General features: G+C 32.7%; 1 protein-coding gene and 1 non-coding gene across 2 annotated transcripts; both read right to left on the bottom strand.

Annotated features, from left to right (window-relative positions):
• Positions 1-4627: 4627 nt before the first annotated feature.
• LOC127122461 (uncharacterized) lies at positions 4628-7124 on the bottom strand. Its single transcript, XM_051052799.1, has 7 exons — positions 6894-7124; positions 6484-6570; positions 6200-6367; positions 5968-6123; positions 5348-5401; positions 5118-5264; positions 4628-5017 (listed from the first exon to the last, which is right to left on the bottom strand). The coding sequence occupies exons 1-7, from the start codon at positions 7062-7064 to the stop codon at positions 4628-4630; spliced, it is 1173 nt and encodes a 390-aa protein (XP_050908756.1). The 5' UTR covers positions 7065-7124.
• A 9245-nt stretch (positions 7125-16369) lies between these two features.
• LOC127124869 (small nucleolar RNA R71) lies at positions 16370-16476 on the bottom strand. The gene has a single exon (XR_007804348.1). It is a non-coding gene; the product is annotated as a small nucleolar RNA R71 (small nucleolar RNA).
• Positions 16477-21384: the final 4908 nt, after the last annotated feature.

Genomic DNA, 21384 nt, shown 5'->3' with positions numbered 1-21384 from the left:
CAACTTCTAAAAAATGCAATAGTTTAGTGAAATAGTTCCTTTATATGGTTCTTTGATTTCATAGTTTTTATTTCATGTTGAATTGTAATCCTAAAGATTGTCTTTATGGTTTTTTATAACAACTTCTAGAAAAAGGGAGAGGCACAGTTTAATGAAATAATTTCTTTATACAGTTCTTTAATTTCATAGTTTTTATTTTTTTGTCCAACTTGAGAATTAGTTTAGTAATTAACTAAGAAAAACAAAATCAAAGCTGAAAAATAGATAAATATAAACAATGTTGAGAGCAAAATAATACTCATCAGTAGCAATTGTGTTGTTCATCTCTTCTTCTTGTGCTCCACTTCCTTCGTTCAAATCCATTTTAACTTTAAAGTAAAAGATAACTTTTACTTTTTATTTTTATATAAGTCAAAAACATATTAAAGGTAGGATATTAGGTACTTCGACTCAAACATATTAGTTTACCCATCATTTTTTGAAGGTTGTAGAAACTCACACCAAATTATGTGTTAGATTGGAGTATAATAAAAAAGAATAATCCACCAAATTATGTGTTATTTATATAAGTTTTTTGGACACGCAGCAGGTGGACACAACTAAGCGAAGTAGTAAAAAAATTATTGAATGAGAGAGATCAATGGTTTAAGTATTGAATTTAGTCCTATCGATGTATATTTATAGGAACCAATAATTTGAGATTTGGTAAAAGACAACCTAATTAAAAATTACTTATATAAAAACAACTTAATTGCAAAATCACTTAAATTCAAATAGAGGCAAACAGGACCTAGGGTTATGGTTCTCACTCTAACATATTTTATAGAAAATAGATAAATATGGACAATACCTATTTTCGCCAGCGCATTGCTCTATCGATGACTAATAATTCGTCTGCTTTTCCTGTATTGTACTGAGCCATTCTTTCAGACTATGGTTAGTACTTGATAACACTTTACTTTTGTATAAGAGTTGGAATGCATGAACTCAGGAAATAAAATAAATTTAGACAAATACTTTTGTAATTGACACGTGACATTAGTTTAAAGTTCCAAAATTAAGGGCGCCATTAGTTTTCCTTTCGATTGGCACTGAGCATCGAGGGAATAATTTATTTGTATTTTAATTTAAAATTAGAACAAAATTAAGGGCGCCATTAGTTTTCCTTTCGGTTGGCACTAAGCACCGAAGGAATAACTTATTTGTATTTTAATTTAAAAATAGAATAAAATAAGGGTGTCATTTTAAAGAAAATAAAATCAGATCCAACCAAGGGAATAGATAACTTCTATTGCATACCGAAAAATGGTGAATGGTAAGAAATATTAGATACAACTTTTTATCATTGACCATTTTTTGTGTTGCAGTATCTTCTTAGTATGATTAGGAATAGTGTTTTTGACCGGCCAAAAGGCCCAATTGATCAAGACCCAATTTATCAAAAGTCATCTCTTTTTGATCCAACATATAAAAACAGTTCATACACTATGAGAAGGTACAAAATCTATGATCTCCAATTTCATTATACTCATCTTGAATCTTGATCTGACTTGGGTGTCAAAGTGATAACCATGTAGGTACACTCGTACCATCGTAAAAGAGATCAGAGTCATCATCCATATCAATCGATATTCAACTCTCTTCATTTATGGTTCCTTCGTGGAGCTTGAGCATGCATTTCTGGTTTTTGAACGAAACAAATAGGTTTTTCAATGTTGTCAACCAACACAAGTTATAAATCATTGAATGTTTGCCTTTGATGACAACATTGAAAAATTATTCCAAAAAATATAAGTACAACAACACAAAAACAATAACAACAATAGAAACTAGAACATAATCAACTACAATAAGAACAACACAAAATAAAAGTCGATTTACGGGAAAAATATGGATTCGTAAATAGAAAATAAAGTTTGTTGGCAAAAAGATGAGTTAGGTTTAGGGCAAGAGTGAAGAATGTGATGCTTTATATATAAAACAGGGGTAAACTTTCATCTCGGTTTTGTCAAGTAAAAAAGGGAAAAGATTATTTATTTTTAGTATTGAAAAAAATAAATGCGTCATTTTAATTATAAATAAAAACTAAATGGTAGGTGTTGGAAATCAAAGTTTGTCTCTGAGGGATTTTTTCCCTTGGTTTTCTTATTAACCGAGGAAATAGGTGATTTATTTTCTAATTAAAAATTAAAATTAAATAAGGCGCCTTATGGAATGGATTTTACCTCGCTTAGTTAGTCTACCGAAATGATTTTTTTGTTAGAAAATGTAATATCTGAACTAGTATTTGTTGTTCGATCTAGTGTAGAGGATGAGTTTGCCTTTGTGAATATATGCCTAAGTGAAACAAAGTTGCTCTGAGTTTGCCTTTGTTCTAAGTTTGGATCTTCCTCTGCTCTAAGTTTGGATGATTGTAAAAGTGATTTCGAGTTTCTATTTATAAGCAAGTAAAAAGATGGAAATGACAAGGATGCCCTTCAACTTGAAAATGGGAGGGAAAACTTTTCCTCTTGTGGCGCCCGCCACAAGGCCAATCTGAGGCGCCTTAGTGGAAGTAGTGGGGAACGTGGCAGTTGAGGGAAGTTGAGCTTGGACACGTCATGGTAGGGTCTATGGCGCCAACCATGGGGTAGGCCACAAGTACAAAATGCTGAATTTTAGTCAACAACGTGGTTTCAACTTAAAGATCGAGCAGGTAATATTTCTACAACAACATTAGGCCGCAATTACACTGTGGTTTATAATCACAACATCTGTAACCACAACTATTTCCCCGATTACATATTTGCAACTTCAATCTTAAATCATAGTTACATTGTCTCGAAGGCATATTGCTCTTAATGATTCTATAACTTTGTGACAACATTTATTTTTAGGCCCCAATGATTTATAACTTGTGTTGGTTGACAACATTGAAAAACCTATTTGTTTCGTTCAAAAACCAGAAATGCATGCTCAAGCTCCACGAAGGAACCATAAATGAAGAGAGTTGAATATCGATTGATATAGATGATGACTCTGATCTCTTTTACGATGGTACGAGTGTACTTACATGGTTATCACTTTGACACCCAAGTCAGATCAAGATTCAAGATGAGTATAATGAAATTGGAGATCATAGATTTTGTACCTTCTCATAGTGTATGAACTGTTTTTATATGTTGGATCAAAAAGAGATGACTTTTGATAAATTGGGTCTTGATCAATTGGGCCTTTTGGCCGGTCAAAAACACTATTCCTAATCATACTAAGAAGATACTGCAACACAAAAAATGGTCAATGATAAAAAGTTGTATCTAATATTTCTTACCATTCACCATTTTTCGGTATGCAATAGAAGTTATCTATTCCCTTGGTTGGATCTGATTTTATTTTCTTTAAAATGACACCCTTATTTTATTCTATTTTTAAATTAAAATACAAATAAGTTATTCCTTCGGTGCTTAGTGCCAACCGAAAGGAAAACTAATGGCGCCCTTAATTTTGTTCTAATTTTAAATTAAAATACAAATAAATTATTCCCTCGATGCTCAGTGCCAATCGAAAGGAAAACTAATGGCGCCCTTAATTTTGGAACTTTAAACTAATGTCACGTGTCAATTACAAAAGTATTTGTCTAAATTTATTTTATTTCCTGAGTTCATGCATTCCAACTCTTATACAAAAGTAAAGTGTTATCAAGTACTAACCATAGTCTGAAAGAATGGCTCAGTACAATACAGGAAAAGCAGACGAATTATTAGTCATCGATAGAGCAATGCGCTGGCGAAAATAGGTATTGTCCATATTTATCTATTTTCTATAAAATATGTTAGAGTGAGAACCATAACCCTAGGTCCTGTTTGCCTCTATTTGAATTTAAGTGATTTTGCAATTAAGTTGTTTTTATATAAGTAATTTTTAATTAGGTTGTCTTTTACCAAATCTCAAATTATTGGTTCCTATAAATATACATCGATAGGACTAAATTCAATACTTAAACCATTGATCTCTCTCATTCAATAATTTTTTTACTACTTCGCTTAGTTGTGTCCACCTGCTGCGTGTCCAAAAAACTTATATAAATAACACATAATTTGGTGGATTATTCTTTTTTATTATACTCCAATCTAACACATAATTTGGTGTGAGTTTCTACAACCTTCAAAAAATGATGGGTAAACTAATATGTTTGAGTCGAAGTACCTAATATCCTACCTTTAATATGTTTTTGACTTATATAAAAAATAAAAAGTAAAAGTTATCTTTTACTTTAAAGTTAAAATGGATTTGAACGAAGGAAGTGGAGCACAAGAAGAAGAGATGAACAACACAATTGCTACTGATGAGTATTATTTTGCTCTCAACATTGTTTATGTTTTATCTATTTTTCAGCTTTGATTTTGTTTTTCTTAGTTAATTACTAAACTAATTCTCAAGTTGGACAAAAAAATAAAAACTATGAAATTAAAGAACTGTATAAAGAAATTATTTCATTAAACTGTGCCTCTCCCTTTTTCTAGAAGTTGTTATAAAAAACCATAAAGACAATCTTTAGGATTACAATTCAACATGAAATAAAAACTATGAAATCAAAGAACCATATAAAGGAACTATTTCACTAAACTATTGCATTTTTTAGAAGTTGTTAAAGAAAACCATAAAGACAATCTTCATTCCTACCGGGTCCACCATAGTAAAAGAAAAATCCTGCCTCTGAACTAAACCCACTTTTTATATTATAACAATTAGGATGATCTACTGAAAACTTGGGTTCCGGAGGGTCAATCCATATGTTGGAAGAAACCTTAACTTGATTATTACTAAAAAATGCAGCTTTTCCAAAACCCTCTTCAGCAAAATGGCCACTACCCATGGAAGTGGCAGTATGATACCCTGAAGGGTTTATATCCAATACTTCTCCACCAAATTGAACTAAATGTGCTTCACCTTTTAACTCTGTGAATAGGTTGTTTGGCCAGTACCCAAGTATATGTCCATCTCCATATCCAAGCCACCAATTCCCACTATCCGTATCCTTCATACACAAATTTATAGAATCATTAAGAGCAGTATGTCATCGTGACAATGTAACTATGATTTAAAAGTTAATTCGGGTGTTCTCATCAAAATATTACCTGCTCGATCTTTAAGTTGAGACCACATTGATCATTATCATATACCGAAGTCTGATCAATTGCACTTTCAAGATATATTTCCCTGTTAGTTTGAATAAAACCCGGACATTCTAAATTATAACATCCTGTTTGGTTATAACCATCAACCTGCAATAATTATTAATATTATCATTTTGTATCAATAAATGGTAGTTACAATAAATTGTAGTTACTTCAATAAATTTACTTACCGTCCAATAAACAAAAAGTCGCGCCTTGTTGTCCCCATATTTACCCGGAAATACCTGCATAAAAATAATTTGATTTTAGTTGATTATTTAAAATATTAATATACCTGGAAAAGACCTGCATAAATGTTTGAAAATGAAAAGTTGACAGTGATTGAGAGATAATTTCTTATAGTTTTGTTACCTCTATATAATATCCATATGACAATACTTCGTATACCTCAATATTTATATAACAGTTTACTATTTTGCATATTAATTAAAGTTATCTCACTCTTTTGAAATTTCTATGCTCGTTTGTTATGGTTGAAGAGATCAAATATACAACAATCTATATTCTATCATGTCAAATGTGTAATTATATGATAAGTGTATGCGATAAGTTTTTTTTATAATTATTTTTGGATCTAGTAGCATTATGATTAGAATTTCAAACATTGTAAAAAAGGCGGGCAAAAAACTAGGTCGACCACCACAAAAGTAGGATCGAAAGAGTTTAAATTTGCACCGGCATGCCATTTAACTAGTAAAGAAATATTTATACCTAATACATAAGAAAATTGAAACCAAAAGCCATTCGAAAAAGAAATAAAATAAAATAGGAGGGTAATAATTATGATTGCCTGCCAGCCAGCTTCAATATTTTCTGCAAATGATTGAGAGATAACCCATATTTTAGCCGCACTAAATTCATCTTTCTTTTCCACTTGAGGATCCCACATGTTTAAGTTAGCCTTTGCTCCTGTGTACCCATCCCCTTCCACAATTGCAGTTGCATGCTGTTTAATATGAATATAACTTTTTTATTACACAAAAAAATAAGAGGAAAAAAATTGAGTTGTTGTAATAGCATACATAACGTCTTTGAATTATATCTGTTCTCCAACTTTTTATCTCTTCTTTTTTTGTTCTTCTAATTGGTATTGTTCCTTCTGGACAAAATTCTCCGGATAAACTCCATGATTGAATGCTTTCTCTCAAACTATTTATTTGTTTATGCTCTTTTGATTCTTTTGGAGGACTCTATATATAAAAATAGGCACATAAATTGTCAATTATAAAACTGAAATGTAATAGTTTATTTAGGTTAAAATAGTAGTTTTGAAGTCTCCTTAATCAAATTTAAAAAAAAGAATTACCCATAGTTTGTGTCCTTTTAATAAAGGATGATCAAAAGCTGGTTGTTTATGAGTCAAAACACAATCTACAATATCACCTTTAAGACTCTGCAAGAAAATTAATCACAAATGAAATAAACTCAAAACACAAACGTATAAGTTAGCATCCAAAACTAAAGTGTTTACCACAATAAAGAAATTGAAAATTATAAAGAAATTAAAACTTTAAAAAAAACTAATATATTTAATTAAATTTCCTTCGTTAATATATATTTTTTTGGACATATCGAATTCTTATTTAAAGTTGGGTAACTCTTTTAATTCTCAACTCCCATGGGATGAAGACATAATATAGAAAGAAAAATGGGTCAAATGTTTTATAAAAAATATTAGGTCAGAATTTTCAGTTTTAAAATTTATTCTTTACATACCTGAATTGTCTTGACAGCAAACTTATTCAATTTGTTAAATTCTTCCTCATATTGTAAAGTTTGATTGAGTTTTTGATGATTGCTGGTTTTTGAAGAGTTAATAGGACAAATGAAAGCAACAAGAAAAATAAAATGCATGAGAAAATGGATGATTGGGGAACTTAAGTTCATTTGTGTTTTGTGAGTGTTTCTCTTATGTGTATTGTAAGAAAATTTAATTACTTGAACTAATACAAGGGAAAGGCTCGTGTACTTGAGTGTCTATGCATGTATGCATATATAATACAAACGTATTTATTGTACCAAACAAAAAAGATATTCAAATGTTTTTGACCAATTAATTAAATTAATTGTTTTAAATTTGTAATATCTATATGTAGCTACAAAAGAAGACAATTGAATTTATTAATTTTACGAGCTACCATTTAAAAATATACATACACCTTTATTAATTTTAATTTGTCTTTATTAGTTATAAATTGACTTTCAATAAGGATTGTCTCAAACGGGCGCCATATTTTAATTTATATTTCAAGCGGAAAATAATAAATATTTTTAAAAACTTCATATTTCATTTAAATTATAAATAATATGAAAGTTATTATAATTAAATAAATTATTTAAAAATTTGATGCATTCAAGTATTATTTTCACATTTTTTTAATTCTTAAATTATTTCAGGAAAGCGTTTTTTAATGTTAATGTTAATAACAAGGAGTTTTAATTAATAAACACCTAAAAATATGAAATTAAAAATTATTCAAGTATATTTTGATTCCGAGCTATCTTATTACTACTATGCCAAACTTATTAATGTATGTGTCTGATAAAAGATATAAATATTTTTAAATTTCTATTTTAAAAATATTCTTATAATTATAAAACTCTAAAAATTTCAATAAATTATGCTAAAAATTCGGTTGCATTCGCAAAAGACTCATCATAATATTTACTCAGATGTACAAATATTTCTTTTACTACAAACCATATATTAATATATGTCTTAAAAGAGTACTTAAAGATTTTATTATAGTTGATATTATAGCATAAATAAAATTGAACTAATGAAAAAAATGATAAAATCTTATAAATACTAAATTAGATTGGAATATATTTTAAAAAATTTAAACCTTAGAAACAATATTTTAAAAATCGAATTGGAGATAAACTTGTGAAACATTCAGTTTAAAGTTTAATTGATTCGATCTATTAAATCTATGGTCGAACTATTTATTAAATATATATTTATAATTTACTAAAATAAATATTTTAAAAATATTACAAACTTAATATAACAATATCAATAGTACATATATTAACACAACATAATTGTACATTTAATATTGATTTTCATTTAAGAATAATTTAAACAAATTAAAGAATCACAATAAAATAAATTAAACTAATTCAAACCAAAATTAAAATAATAGGACATAATAACTAAAATAAAATTTAAATAATTAAAAATACCTAAATTAAATAAGATAGAATTATATAGAACAATAATAATCAAATTCGAGTTGAACGACGATCAACAACTTATAATTGACAATGATAAACAATATTGACTTGAACGGAAATCAATATTGAGCTGGACAATGTGACTATGTTTGAAAGAGACGACGTGATGATGAAGTGTGGATGAAAGAAAAACTATAACCGAGTGATAGAACTTAGAAGTTTGTATGGTTGTAAAAAAATAAGGATTTCTTTTTTTGTGATTGAGGAATATTTTAGTTTTTTATATTGACATATTAAAATTTGTCAAAAAATTATTTAAAAAAATCAATTTAATGCATTTATTTGAATCTGATAATTTTATAAAACCGACTTCGATTCTTTGGTTTGAACAGTTTAATTCATTTTTCTGATCTTACTTCAATTTTAAAAGATTGATCCGATCGAATTCAACTTTGATTTTCAGTCTAACCGATATAACTGACCGATTCGATCCAGTTTTTAAAACATTATTTAAAATTTACTTTATTAATTTACTATCTATTTAATCCTAAGATTTTAATTAAAATAATAATAAATTTACTAAATTTTTAATACATTATTATAAAATTAAATTAAATAATACAACTTTAGAAAAATCGTATATAAAAAAAATTATCCTCTTTAATCTTAAACGGTGGATTGGTGGATTAAATATAACACATTTGCTTCAATAATCTTTGTATGGTTTGATACTTTGATGTGGCGTTTTTTTTTTAAATAAACAATTAAATTGGAAAGAAAATAGAGAGAAAGGATTTGAACCTCTTACTGTATTCTCCTCTTTCTCTACCAAGAAAGGAAGGCTTTTCCTATGATAATAACAATAAATGTTGAATCATTGGTATTGATTCTGTCGTTAAATTCCTCGGTACAATGATTGGGAGAGGTTCTTTTAGTGGATAGTTTTAGGCATAATTTACTAAACATTAGTCAATTATACAATAAAAGTAAATGTGTAATGTTTGATGTTTGATTCTTATGAATGAAGGATTATTAAATTTAAATTAGATCAAATTTATAAGAAGTGGAAACACCTACACTATCAATCTAAATATAAGATCTCTTGGTTATGGCATATGAGAATGACTCACATTCATATGGACTACTTAAACAAATTGCTAAGTAAGGATTTAATGATTTGCTTGTCAAACATACGTTGTGAGAAAAGCCGGTTATGTGACGCATGCCAAAAAGGGAAACAAGTAAGGGCCTCTTTTAAATCTAAAAAAGTTTCTCCATGCGGCGAACTCCCCAACAAAATAGGGTAGTGGAGAGGAAGAATAAATATTTAGAAGAGCTAGTGAAGACGATTCTCAATGAGACTAATCTTCCTAAATACTTTTGGGTCAATGTTGTAAGCATTATTTTCTATGTAATGAATCGTTTCTTGATAAGATCAATTCTAAAGAAAACTCCATGTGAGTTGTATAAAGGAAGGAAGCTAAATATCTATCACTTATACGCCTTCAACTGCAAATGTTTTGTCCTTAACAATGGAAAGGATAACCTTGAAAAGTTTGACACTAAAGCTAATGAAGCCATATTCCTAGGATATTCCACTTCTAGTTAGACTTTTTTTAGAGTTTTTGAATTAATAACCTTGACAATAGAATAATCAGTTCATGTTACCTTTGATGAGACTGACCCCTCTTCTATAGAGGTAAATGTTGTTAAATATGCAGGTATCCTTTAGAAATCATCCATGGAAGATGATGATCAAAGTAAAGAAAAATATCAAGATCAAGACGAATGTCAAAATCTAAATGAAGAGGCTCAAACTGAAGAAATTAACTATGAGAATCAAACTCTATCCAAAGAATAGAGGACCACTAATAATCAAATTGTATTGAGATATCTGGTCTGTCTGAACTCAAAACAAGAGGCTAAGATATGGAGAAAGATGTCCCACATATTGAGGAACATCCTATCTAAAAATCTAGCTGCACAAAAGTAAATCTCGCACCTAACTTGTTTCCATTAACGTTTGATTGTTTGTGCACCTTTTGGAATTAGGAAATAATTCTCAAAAGATCAATGATTAAGACCAAATAAGATTAATGGATATTTAATTTATGATAGACTTCCAATCATATTAAATTAAATTATTAAGTTGTGTTATTTGGATTTTCTTCTGCTGAAGGTTTGCTCAAACCCTAACAGGTCATGCAAATGGATATTTTGCTATTTAATGAGAAACTCTTCATGCAGGAGACACAAACCTTAAGATATCAAGCATGGTGTGTTTTAGCAGTTTAATTCTTTGTGTTTTATTTGTGATTGCTTTGTGAAAACTCTATTCATTTGAATCAATCCTATATATAGGACTAGAGTTTGTTTTGAGTTGCAATAGTTTCATTACTCAAACTACTTTGGAATTGTTCAAACACTAGGGATAATGGTTGAGAGGAAGTGAGAAGGGTATCATATTTATGAGGAGTGCTAAATAGAAATTCACAGGTAGTTTTAAGAAAAAAGACATTGAACTAAAAGAGTTCATCTAAGACCAATTTTTACATTTAAGAGTGGATTTTGTTGTTCCTTTTGGATTTGCTGCATTTTGCAATACAACATCATGGAGTATTGTTCAAGTTTGTCAAGCTGCTTCAAGATGATTTTCTGGTGCATAAGGGACATATGTTGGACCCGATGTCATAACACGTGGGTACGACATGTGGGCATGTTCAACATGCCAGATTGATGCATTTTGGACGAATCTTCTGTTGAAGATTCAGTTATATTTTATTGTATTTATTTAGCATATGATTATATGAATTATTGGACAACTGTGAAGATCAAATCAAGTTTAAATGCGATTTAAATTTGTATTTAAACTAAACTAAATCATATCTTTTTGTTGGAGATATTTATGGAGCAAATAATATCCAACTGATTATGCATAGATTTTGGACGAAATTAAATGCAGACCCACAAGGAGAAAAGTACAAAATAATTTTGTTATAAAAGGAGCTCAAGACCTACATGGAAAGCAGATAATATTCATTGAAGATTTAGAGTGTTAGGGTTTAAAGCCCTTGTTATTGCTTTATGTACACCTATATGTTTCAATAACTTGGCATAAAAGGTTTGTCTATTTGAGGTTCTAATATTCAATATTAATAATCGGGTTAAACACCAATCACTAGGGTTTACTGATTGAGAGAGACTGATGGGGGTTCTTACATTTAGGGGGTGTCGTAAATAGAAATTCATTGGGTAGTGTTAGGAAGACGCATTGAACAACACAGGGTTTGTTGTTGCTTGTAAGAATAAAAATGTACTAAGCTACTAATAGTGAATTTCCTTTCTCGGGTTGGAAGTCAACCCTCTAGATGTAGATGGTGTTGCATTGAACTAGGTTACAAATTATTGTGTTTTTTATTGATTTTCTACCCCATAATCTTGAACAATTTAATCTGTGTTATTTGTGGTGATTCTAGTTTAACTTGTCGAACTAGTTGTATAGGAGACCGTGTTCGACATCTTTCCCTTAAGAAACTCATTGGTTCTTTGCAAACCTTTGAGATGTTCACCAATGAAAGGGAAGAAAATAAGAATAAAGATATAACCATTGTTTCCAATTCTGAAGGACACCAAGGTGATAACGAAGAAAGCCTTTCATATGCTATAGCCCTTCTTGGAAAAAATTCAACCAATCCTTGAAGAACTTGTACAGAAAGTGGAGGTCAAATGTCCATAACAAGAGGTATGACATTAGTTCCTAGGACAAAGGCAAGAATAAAGACAAATTCAATCGTATCAAGGTTACTCAGTGCTTTAAGTGTGAAATGTAACAACCCAATTTTAGTAATTATTTCTTATATTATTATTATTATTATATTTTATTTTATTTATTTAGAGTGTTAATTAATTAATTGGTTGTTAGGTAGTATAATAATCGATTATATTAATTAATTTGGTGAGTTAATTAATTATTTAGTTGATATGAGAAATAATGAATAATGGAATTAATTAACTTGGTGTGTATATTGAGTTGGTTTGATTTATTTGAATTAAATAGAGATATTTACATATTTGGTCTTATTGGGCCTATTAATTAAATTAGAGGTATCACTGTTTAAGCCCAAATATAATACTATAAATAAGAGGTAGGAGAGTGAGAAGTAGGATTCATTAGCTCATTGAAGGCAATAGAGAAAGAAAGAGGAAAAATAAGGAGAAGAGGGGAAGAACAAGAGGGAAGCTAAGGTTTCCAGAAAATTGAAGAGGTAAGGGGGGAATCCTTATTATTATGAGTTAGTATGATCGGGTCAATGGGTAGATGTATGTTTAGGTTAAAATTCCTAATTTTGTATGGTTGTTTAAAATTGTTAGGTTGATGAGTAATCTCGATTTGTGGTGATTTGATGGTGCTAAAACTGTAAATTAATGTTATATACTTAGAGTATTGTATGAGTCGTAATTTTCTGAACGTTTGGCTTTTTACGGAATCGAAATCGGAGGTCCGAAAGTCCTCCAACGATGAAAAACGCAGAAAATTCTGCATTCTGTTTTATGTTAACCGGTTACCCACCGAGCGTTAACCGGTTACTTGCTTAAAAATCTGTTGATTCTGTTTTTGTGTTAACCGGTTACCCACCGAGCGTTAACCGATTACTTGCTTGGAAATCTGCGCAGGAAATTAATTCTATTTTATGTTAATCGGTTACTCACCGAGCGTTAACCGGTTACTTGCTGTGAAAAATGAAAAATTGAGATTTTAAAAGTTGTATTCAATTTGGAATAAAATCTAGGTGTGTGTATTTGATAATTAGCATATATATGTGAATAGTGGATTGTGATGAATGTGTATATGTACTATTGGTGGATAATTCATAGAGTTGAATTATGGTTATATGTGGAATGTTTGGATAGTAGAGATGATCTTAATTGCATATTACGTGAATGGTGTAATTGTTATGAATGTGTATATGTACCATTGGTGGATAATTCATAGAGTTGAATTATGGTGATATGTGGAACTTTAAGATGGTAGAGATGATCTTAATTGCATATGTATTGGTATTTGTACATTCATTCATGGCATGGTCGGCTTCATGGTGGAAGCGGTGAAACTGTGGGTTCACATGGTAGCATACGTTGATCCTTAATTGGAAATAGGCGTAGTAGATGTAGCATACGTTGATCCTTAATTGGAAATATGCGTAGTAGATGTAGCATACGTTGATCCTTAATTGAAAATAGGCGTAGTAGATGTAGCATACGTTGATCATTAATTGGAAATAGGCGTAGTAGTAGACGGTGATCCTTAATTGGAAATAGACGTAGCACACATTGATCCTTAATTGGAAATAGGCGTGGTAGTGGCTTTGATCTTGTCCGGATCAGAAGCGTGGCTTGGATTCTAGATATTGAATCGGAAAGCGGTGAAACGTTGGGTTTACATTGAGGCACCACATGCATAGAGTCACATGTCTTGCATTGAGTCACATTAGAGTCATGTGATAATTGAATGTTTGCATTGATGTGATTGTGAAGTGTGTATGAGATTTAGTAATTGAATTTGGTGAGGTTTGGATACATAACGTGGCAAAATATGTGATTGTGTGATAATTGTAGTTATGTGTATATTTGGAACTATAGTATTGGATTTGAATATTATACTTCTTGAATTTTTGATAACATGAAATAATATCACATTTTTGGACTCAATTTAATTAAGTTATATTATTATTTGTTTCGCTTTATTTCATTTTATTCGATATTACTTGGTATTTTTCCTTTTATTTGTCTCAGGTAATTTATTTGAAGCATAAGTGAAAAAGGAAGAAAAAGGGGTGCAAAAAGATAATGAAAAGCAAAAGCCCAGCCCACAATTACAAGCCAGGAGCGCTGAACCTGTGACGAGCGCCACACAAGGTGTGACGAGCGTCACGCCCCATACCTTGTGTTACGAGCGTAACACATGGTGTGACGAACGACACACCCCTCTCCTATATTTTAGGCTCCAGAAGCGCAACAGAGGCACGTTGAAGCCTATTCTTACGTTTGACCCTTGGAACGTGAAGACCATTTACGGAAAGGACTTTTGGAAACCGTTACAAAAGTAGACTAATATAAATAGTTGCTTTTGGCCAACCCTGAAGCTCTCCGTCTCTTTCCGCCGTGCAAGCATATTTTACAGCATTACTTTTCTACAGCTTTCTACTGTATTTGCAATTTTTATTTTCTTTTCCAGCAAATCTTTTAAGCACTAAATTAATTTTTCACACAATAGTTTCTACACCGGAAACTATTGTGTATCTTTTACTAGATCTAACCTTACGTTAGATCCTAGAATTTTATTCCTTCGCTTTTATTTTCCTGTCCGATTGAAGAATTCAAGAACAAATCCAACCGGTCTGTGGTGGAGTGTTCAAGATTGCTATTAATTATTCAGGTTCTTTAATTTATTGTTTTAATTTATATATGCCCTGCATTACTGTTTATTTATATTGTTTGCCTGATATGGTTTTATTTAAACCGGATAATTGTTTACTCCTGTTTAGCATGTCCGGCTAAGTATTTTAGGTATCGATATGTAAAGTAAGCGGAATAAGGAATCAAAACTAAGTTGGTTTAATTTCATTTAAAAATAAAGTCACTCTTTTTATGGCCTCAATTTACAGCATTAATCCCAAAGTTTTTGTACGAGAGTAAAAGACATAAAGAAGTTAAAATCAATAGAACGAAAGTTTGAGTTTTTAACTGGACAGTGTAAATTGGACATTAATTCTAAATCAGGGCGAAAGCAATTTTTAGAGTTAATTAAATTCTAATCTTTTTCAAAAAGTATTTTTAAAGGTTGAATGTGAGGACGAGAGTTAAGCATTTGAGTTTAATTATATAATCTAAGTCAATAGAGTGAGAGTTTGAGACGAGGGTGTTTAAACGGTTAGTATTTTCTTAAAAAGAGTTTCTATAGATTCTGTTGTTTTCAAAAAGAGATTTTGGACTTAATTAATAAGTGACAGCTACGTTAATATAAAGTCATGGTCTATTCGACAAAGCGAGAGTTTGAGATAAGACTTTTAATCAATAGTGTCTACTAAAAAGATTTATTTTAAAACCAAGAAACCAACGAAGATTTGATTCCCTAATTAAGACGAACTACATACCGATATCCGCTTAATTGATATTTAATTTAGATCTAGTTTCAGTTTTATTTTTCCCCCAAACAATCAAAGTATAATCCGCCTTAGCTTTACGAAGTAACCTTAGAAAACGGTATATCGATTCATAAGTCCCTGTGGGATCGATATCTTTTAAAACTACGCGATAGAACTGTGCACTTGTAGTTAGTACCCCAATTCGACTCATAAAGTCACGATCAAGTTTTTGGCGCCGTTGCCGGGGACTTTTATTTAGTCGATATCGTAACCCTTCTGTTACGCTGTAGAGACTAAGGTTTTTTTTTCTTTCTTTCGTTGATTTGTATGCCACACACTCGCTCACAAGGCGACCCGTTTTACTTACGAATCAACGACATTGAACTATATCTCCAAGTCTTACGACGAATTCGGGAATATCGTGCTGCAAACAATCTCCCTCCTATCGAAATTCCTGATCTCAAAAATCTTCTTCCTTCGCCGATACCCGAGATGGCAGAACCAGCTCGTGCTCTTCGAGATTACGCCGCTCCATCGCAAGATGAGCCGCATTCGAGTATTGCTCCACCCGAAATCGAAGCAAACAACTTCGAACTTAAACCTTCGCTGTTGCAGGCAGTGCAACAGAACCAATTCTCTGGAAATCCTACCGAGGATCCAAACCTTCATTTATCCGTATTTGTCCAATACGCTGATACTGTTAAAGCTAATGGTGTCACTTTAGAGGCAATTCGACTTCGTCTCTTTCCTTTCTCGTTAAGAGATAAAGCTAGAAGATGGCTTCAGTCTCTTCCTTCCAACTCAGTCACAACATGGAATGAGTTGAAGAAAGTCTTTCTTGCCCAATATTTTCCTCCAAGCAAAACAGCTATGCTGAGAGCCCAGATAAATGGATTTAAATAGAAAGATAACGAGTCTCTTTTCGAAGCATGGGAAAGATACAAAGACATGATGAGACTTTGTCCACACCATGGTTTAGAAGACTGGTTAGTAATTCATACCTTCTATAATGGTCTCTTGTACAACACAAGATTTACAATAGACGCCGCCGCAGGTGGTGCGCTTATGGATAAACCTTATGCCGATGCTTATCAACTTATCGAAAGCATGGCCCAAAACCATTATCAGTGGGGAAGCGATCGAACAATGGTAGAGAAACCTCAAACGAAAAGTGGCATGTACGAGATAAGTAGCCTTGATCATGTTAATGCAAAAGTGGATGCTCTGGCCCAGAAAATTGAAAGTTTAAATGTATCACCTCCAGCCACCGTGGTCGCCGCAACTCAAAACTGCGAAGTCTGTGGAATCCAAGGTCACACTCCTGCTGATTGTCAACTCCTAACAGGAATCCAAGCAGAACAAGTGAATTATGCTCAAGGAAATCCCTACTCGCATACCTATAACTCTAACTGGAAGAACCATCATAATTTTTCATATAAGAGTAATAATGCTTTATACGCACCAGGACAAGCTCCAAATCAAGCCCCAGTTATACCTCCTAGATATCAAAAGCCGACCCCATCTACACCTAACAATAACGTTCCTAGGAAATCCAACTTGGAAATGATGATGGAGAACTTCATAGTTTCTCAACAGCAAACCAATAAAGATTTCTTAAACCAGAATGTGCACACTAGCGAACAAATTAAACAACTAGCAAGTAAAGTAGATGCCCTGGCTACCCATAACAAAATGCTGGAAACACAAATATCACAAGTAGCTCAACAACAAGCGCCTACTGCTGCCCCAACTGGTACATTTCCTGGACAGCCCCAACCTAACCCGAAAAGCCACGCTCATGTAATCATATTAAGAAGTGGAACGGAAGTGGAAGGACCGTCTGATCCAAGGATAGAAAACCAAAACTCTAAAACGTCAACTGAGGAAGAAAATAAACCTAAGGAAAAGGAAGAGAGTAATAAGGAAACCGTAGAAAAGAAAGAACCTTATGTACCTCCACCACCTTATAAACCACCTATCCCTTACCCTCAAAGGCTTATTAAAACCAAAGATGCGGGCCAATTTAAAATATTTGTTGACCTACTGAAACAATTAAACGTCACAATTCCTTTTACAGAAGCTATTACGCAGATGCCCTCATATGCTAAGTTCTTAAAAGAAATTCTTTCTAATAAAAGGAAACTTGAAGAGAGCGAAACCGTTACACTCACTGCTGAATGTAGCGCCATAATCCAGAATATGCCTCCAAAACTTAAAGACCCTGGTAGTTTCTCTATACCCTATCACATAGGAAAATTTGTCATAGATAAAGCCTTATGCGATTTAGGAGCCGGTATCAGTGTTATGCCTTTATCCATATGCAAGAAACTGGAAATGGGAGAATTAAGACCAACTAAAATGTCTGTGCAATTAGCAGATCGTTCCATTAGATATCCTGTAGGAATTCTTGAAAACGTTCCCGTGCGCATAGGTCAATTCTACATTCCAACCGATTTTATAATTATGGACATAAGAGAAGATGAAGTTACACCCATTATATTGGGAAGACCATTCTTAGCAACCGCCGGTGCGATCATAGACGTAAAACGAGGACGACTCACTTTCGAAGTAGGAGAAGAGAAAATTGAGTTCATTCTTTCCCAATTTTTGAAAGCACCTGCAATAGATGACACATGTTACTTTATGGATATCATCGATGAATGCATAAAAGAAACAGAGTTAGAGAATGACAAATTGTCTGACTATCGTGCAGAAGACAAACTTAACCAATGTTTAACAATAACACCGGACCCTACGCAATGCCTTAAGAAACCAACCCTCGACCTGAAAACACTTCCCAAAAATCTGAGATATGAATTCCTAGACTTAGAACTTGAACGACCAGTGATAGTTAATGCAGACCTAGGAAAACTCGAAACCGAAAAACTCCTACATATCTTAAGAAAATATCCAACCGCACTAGGATACAACATCACCGATCTTAAAGGGATATGTCCTTCTATTTGTATGCACCGCATCATGCTAGAAGAAGACTGTAAAACTTCTAGGGAACATCAGAGGAGACTAAACCCGATCCTGAGTGAGGTAGTGAAAAAGGAAGTAACAAAGTTATTAGAGGTAGGTATCATATATCCTATATCTGATAGCAAATGGGTTAGTCCTGTACACGTAGTACCAAAGAAAGGAGGTATAACAGTTATTGAAAATGAAAAAGGAGAAACTATAACCAAACGAATCGAATCGGGATGGAGAATGTGCATTGACTATAGGAAACTAAACAAAGCAACCCGAAAAGATCATTTCCCTTTACCATTCATAGACCAGATGTTAGAACGATTAGCAAAACATTCTCATTTCTGCTATCTAGACGGTTACTCAGGTTTCTTTCAAATACCAATTCATCCTGATGACCAAGAAAAGACAACATTCACATGTCCTTTTGGTACCTTCGCTTATCGACGAATGTCGTTCGGCTTGTGCAATGCTCCCGCAACCTTCCAAAGGTGCATGATGGCAATATTCGCCGATTTTCTCGAAAACATCATGGAAGTATTTATGGATGATTTTTCCGTATGCGGACAAAGCTTTGAAGAATGTCTTGAAAACCTAGAAAGAGTTCTAGAACGATGTGTAAAAGTAAACCTAGTACTTAATTGGGAAAAATGTCACTTTATGGTACAAGAAGGAATTGTTTTAGGACACATCATATCAAATAGAGGAATTGAAGTAGACAAAGCCAAAATAGAAGTAATCGAAAACCTTCAACCTCCGAAAACTGTGAGAGAAGTACGAAGCTTCTTAGGACATGCCGGTTTTTACCGACGATTCATTAAAGATTTCTCTAAAATAACTAAACCTTTAACCGAATTATTGATGAAAGATGCTGAATTCATATTCGACAATAAATGTTTAGAAGCATTTCAAACGCTTAAACAAGCATTGATCTCCGCACCCATAATGCAGACTCCGGATTAGAACGAACCATTCGAAATAATGTGTGACGCAAGTGATTACGCCGTGGGCGCTGTTTTAGGACAACGAAAGGATAAAAAGCTTCACGTTATATACTACACAAGTAGAACCTTAGATGAAGCACAAATGAATTACGCCACAATCGAGAAAGAACTCCTAGCAGTAGTGTTTGCACTAGATAAATTTCATTCTTACTTGGTCGGAGCTAAAATAATCGTTTACACTGACCACGCCGCCATTAAGTACCTCTTAACAAAAAAGGATGCTAAACCTAGACTCCTAAGGTGGATCTTGTTGCTACAAGAATTCGATTTGGAAATCAAAGATAAGAAAGGAACTGAAAACGTAGTAGCAGATCACCTCTCTAGACTCGAAAACCTGGAACCGGAAAGAACTTCGATCAACGATGATTTCTCGTACGATAAACTTATAGCTACTTTGGAAGAAAATAGAATTGATAAACAGGTAGAGACCACCTTAGCTATATGTGTTACACCATGGTACGCTGACTTCGTCAATTATTTAGCTGCCGGAATAGTTCCACCTAATTTATCTTACCAACAAAAGAAACGATTCTTCCATGACATAAAACATTATTACTGGGATGACCCTTTACTTTTCAAAAGAGGCCCCGATGGTATTTTTCGTCGGTGTATACCTGAAGAAGAGATAGAAAATATAATCCAACACTGTCACTCCGCTCCTTATGGTGGACATGCAAGTACATCTAAGACCTGCTCCAAAATCCTACAAGCCGGTCTTTATTGGCCAAACATATGGAAGGATGTGCATGCTGCTGTCAAGAAATGTGATAGATGTCAACGCACAGGAAACATATCTAGACGTGACGAGATGCCACAAAAGGGCATTTTGGAAGTAGAGATTTTCGACGTGTGGGGAATAGATTTCATGGGACCTTTTCCACCTTCTTTCGGTAACAAGTACATACTCGTAGCGGTTGACTACGTATCAAAATGGATTGAAGCTATAACTTCTCCAACAAACGACACACGAGTAGTAACTAGACTCTTTAAGAATATAATATTTCCAAGATTTGGTGTCCCAAGAATAGTAGTCAGTGATGGTGGATCGCATTTCATATCTAAGATACTCGAAAAACTACTGTTTAAGTATGGTGTAAGACATAGGGTCGCAACACCTTACCATCCTCAAACCAGTGGACAAGTGGAAGTGTCTAACAGAGAAATCAAACAAATATTAGAAAAAACAGTCGCCACCTCAAGGAAAGACTGGTCATCGAAACTACCCGAAGCTTTATGGGCATATCGAACCGCTTACAAAACTCCCATAGGAACAACCCCATTTAAGCTTATTTATAGAAAATCTTGCCACCTCCCGGTAGAATTAGAACATAAGGCCTACTGGGCTATTAAAAATCTAAATTTAAACTATAAGGCCGCTGGTGAAAAGCGAATTCTTGACATAAACGAATTAGAGGAACTTCGACAAGACGCCTACGAAAATGCCAGAATCTACAAAGAAAGAACGAAGAAATGGCATGATAAACGTATATCAAGAAAAATCTTCAAACAAGGCGATATAGTCCTTTTGTTCAACTCTAGACTTAAGTTATTCCCAGGAAAACTACGTTCTAGATGGTCAGGCCCTTTCCAAATCACCAATGTCTTTCCAAGTGGAGCGGTGGAAATTAAAGGCAAATCTATGGAACCATTTATCGTAAACGGGCAGCGTCTAAAACATTATCATTATGCAGAGAACAATGAAGATTCACAAGTCCTGCACTTAGACGAAATGCGTCCAGAATTTATAGATTATATTTGATAGTTTTTATGTCGAGCTTGCGACATTAAACAAAGCGCTTCGTAGGAGACAACCCACAAATATTTTTTTATTTTTATTTCTTATTTAATTATTCTTTTAAATTTTATTTAGTATTCATTCTTAATTTATTTTAACTTATAAAATTCTTC

Source organism: Lathyrus oleraceus, chromosome 2 (assembly GCF_024323335.1).
Source record: "Lathyrus oleraceus cultivar Zhongwan6 chromosome 2, CAAS_Psat_ZW6_1.0, whole genome shotgun sequence".
NCBI classification, from domain to species: Eukaryota; Viridiplantae; Streptophyta; class Magnoliopsida; order Fabales; family Fabaceae; genus Lathyrus; species Lathyrus oleraceus.
This window is presented reverse-complemented; position numbering and strand designations above follow the sequence as displayed.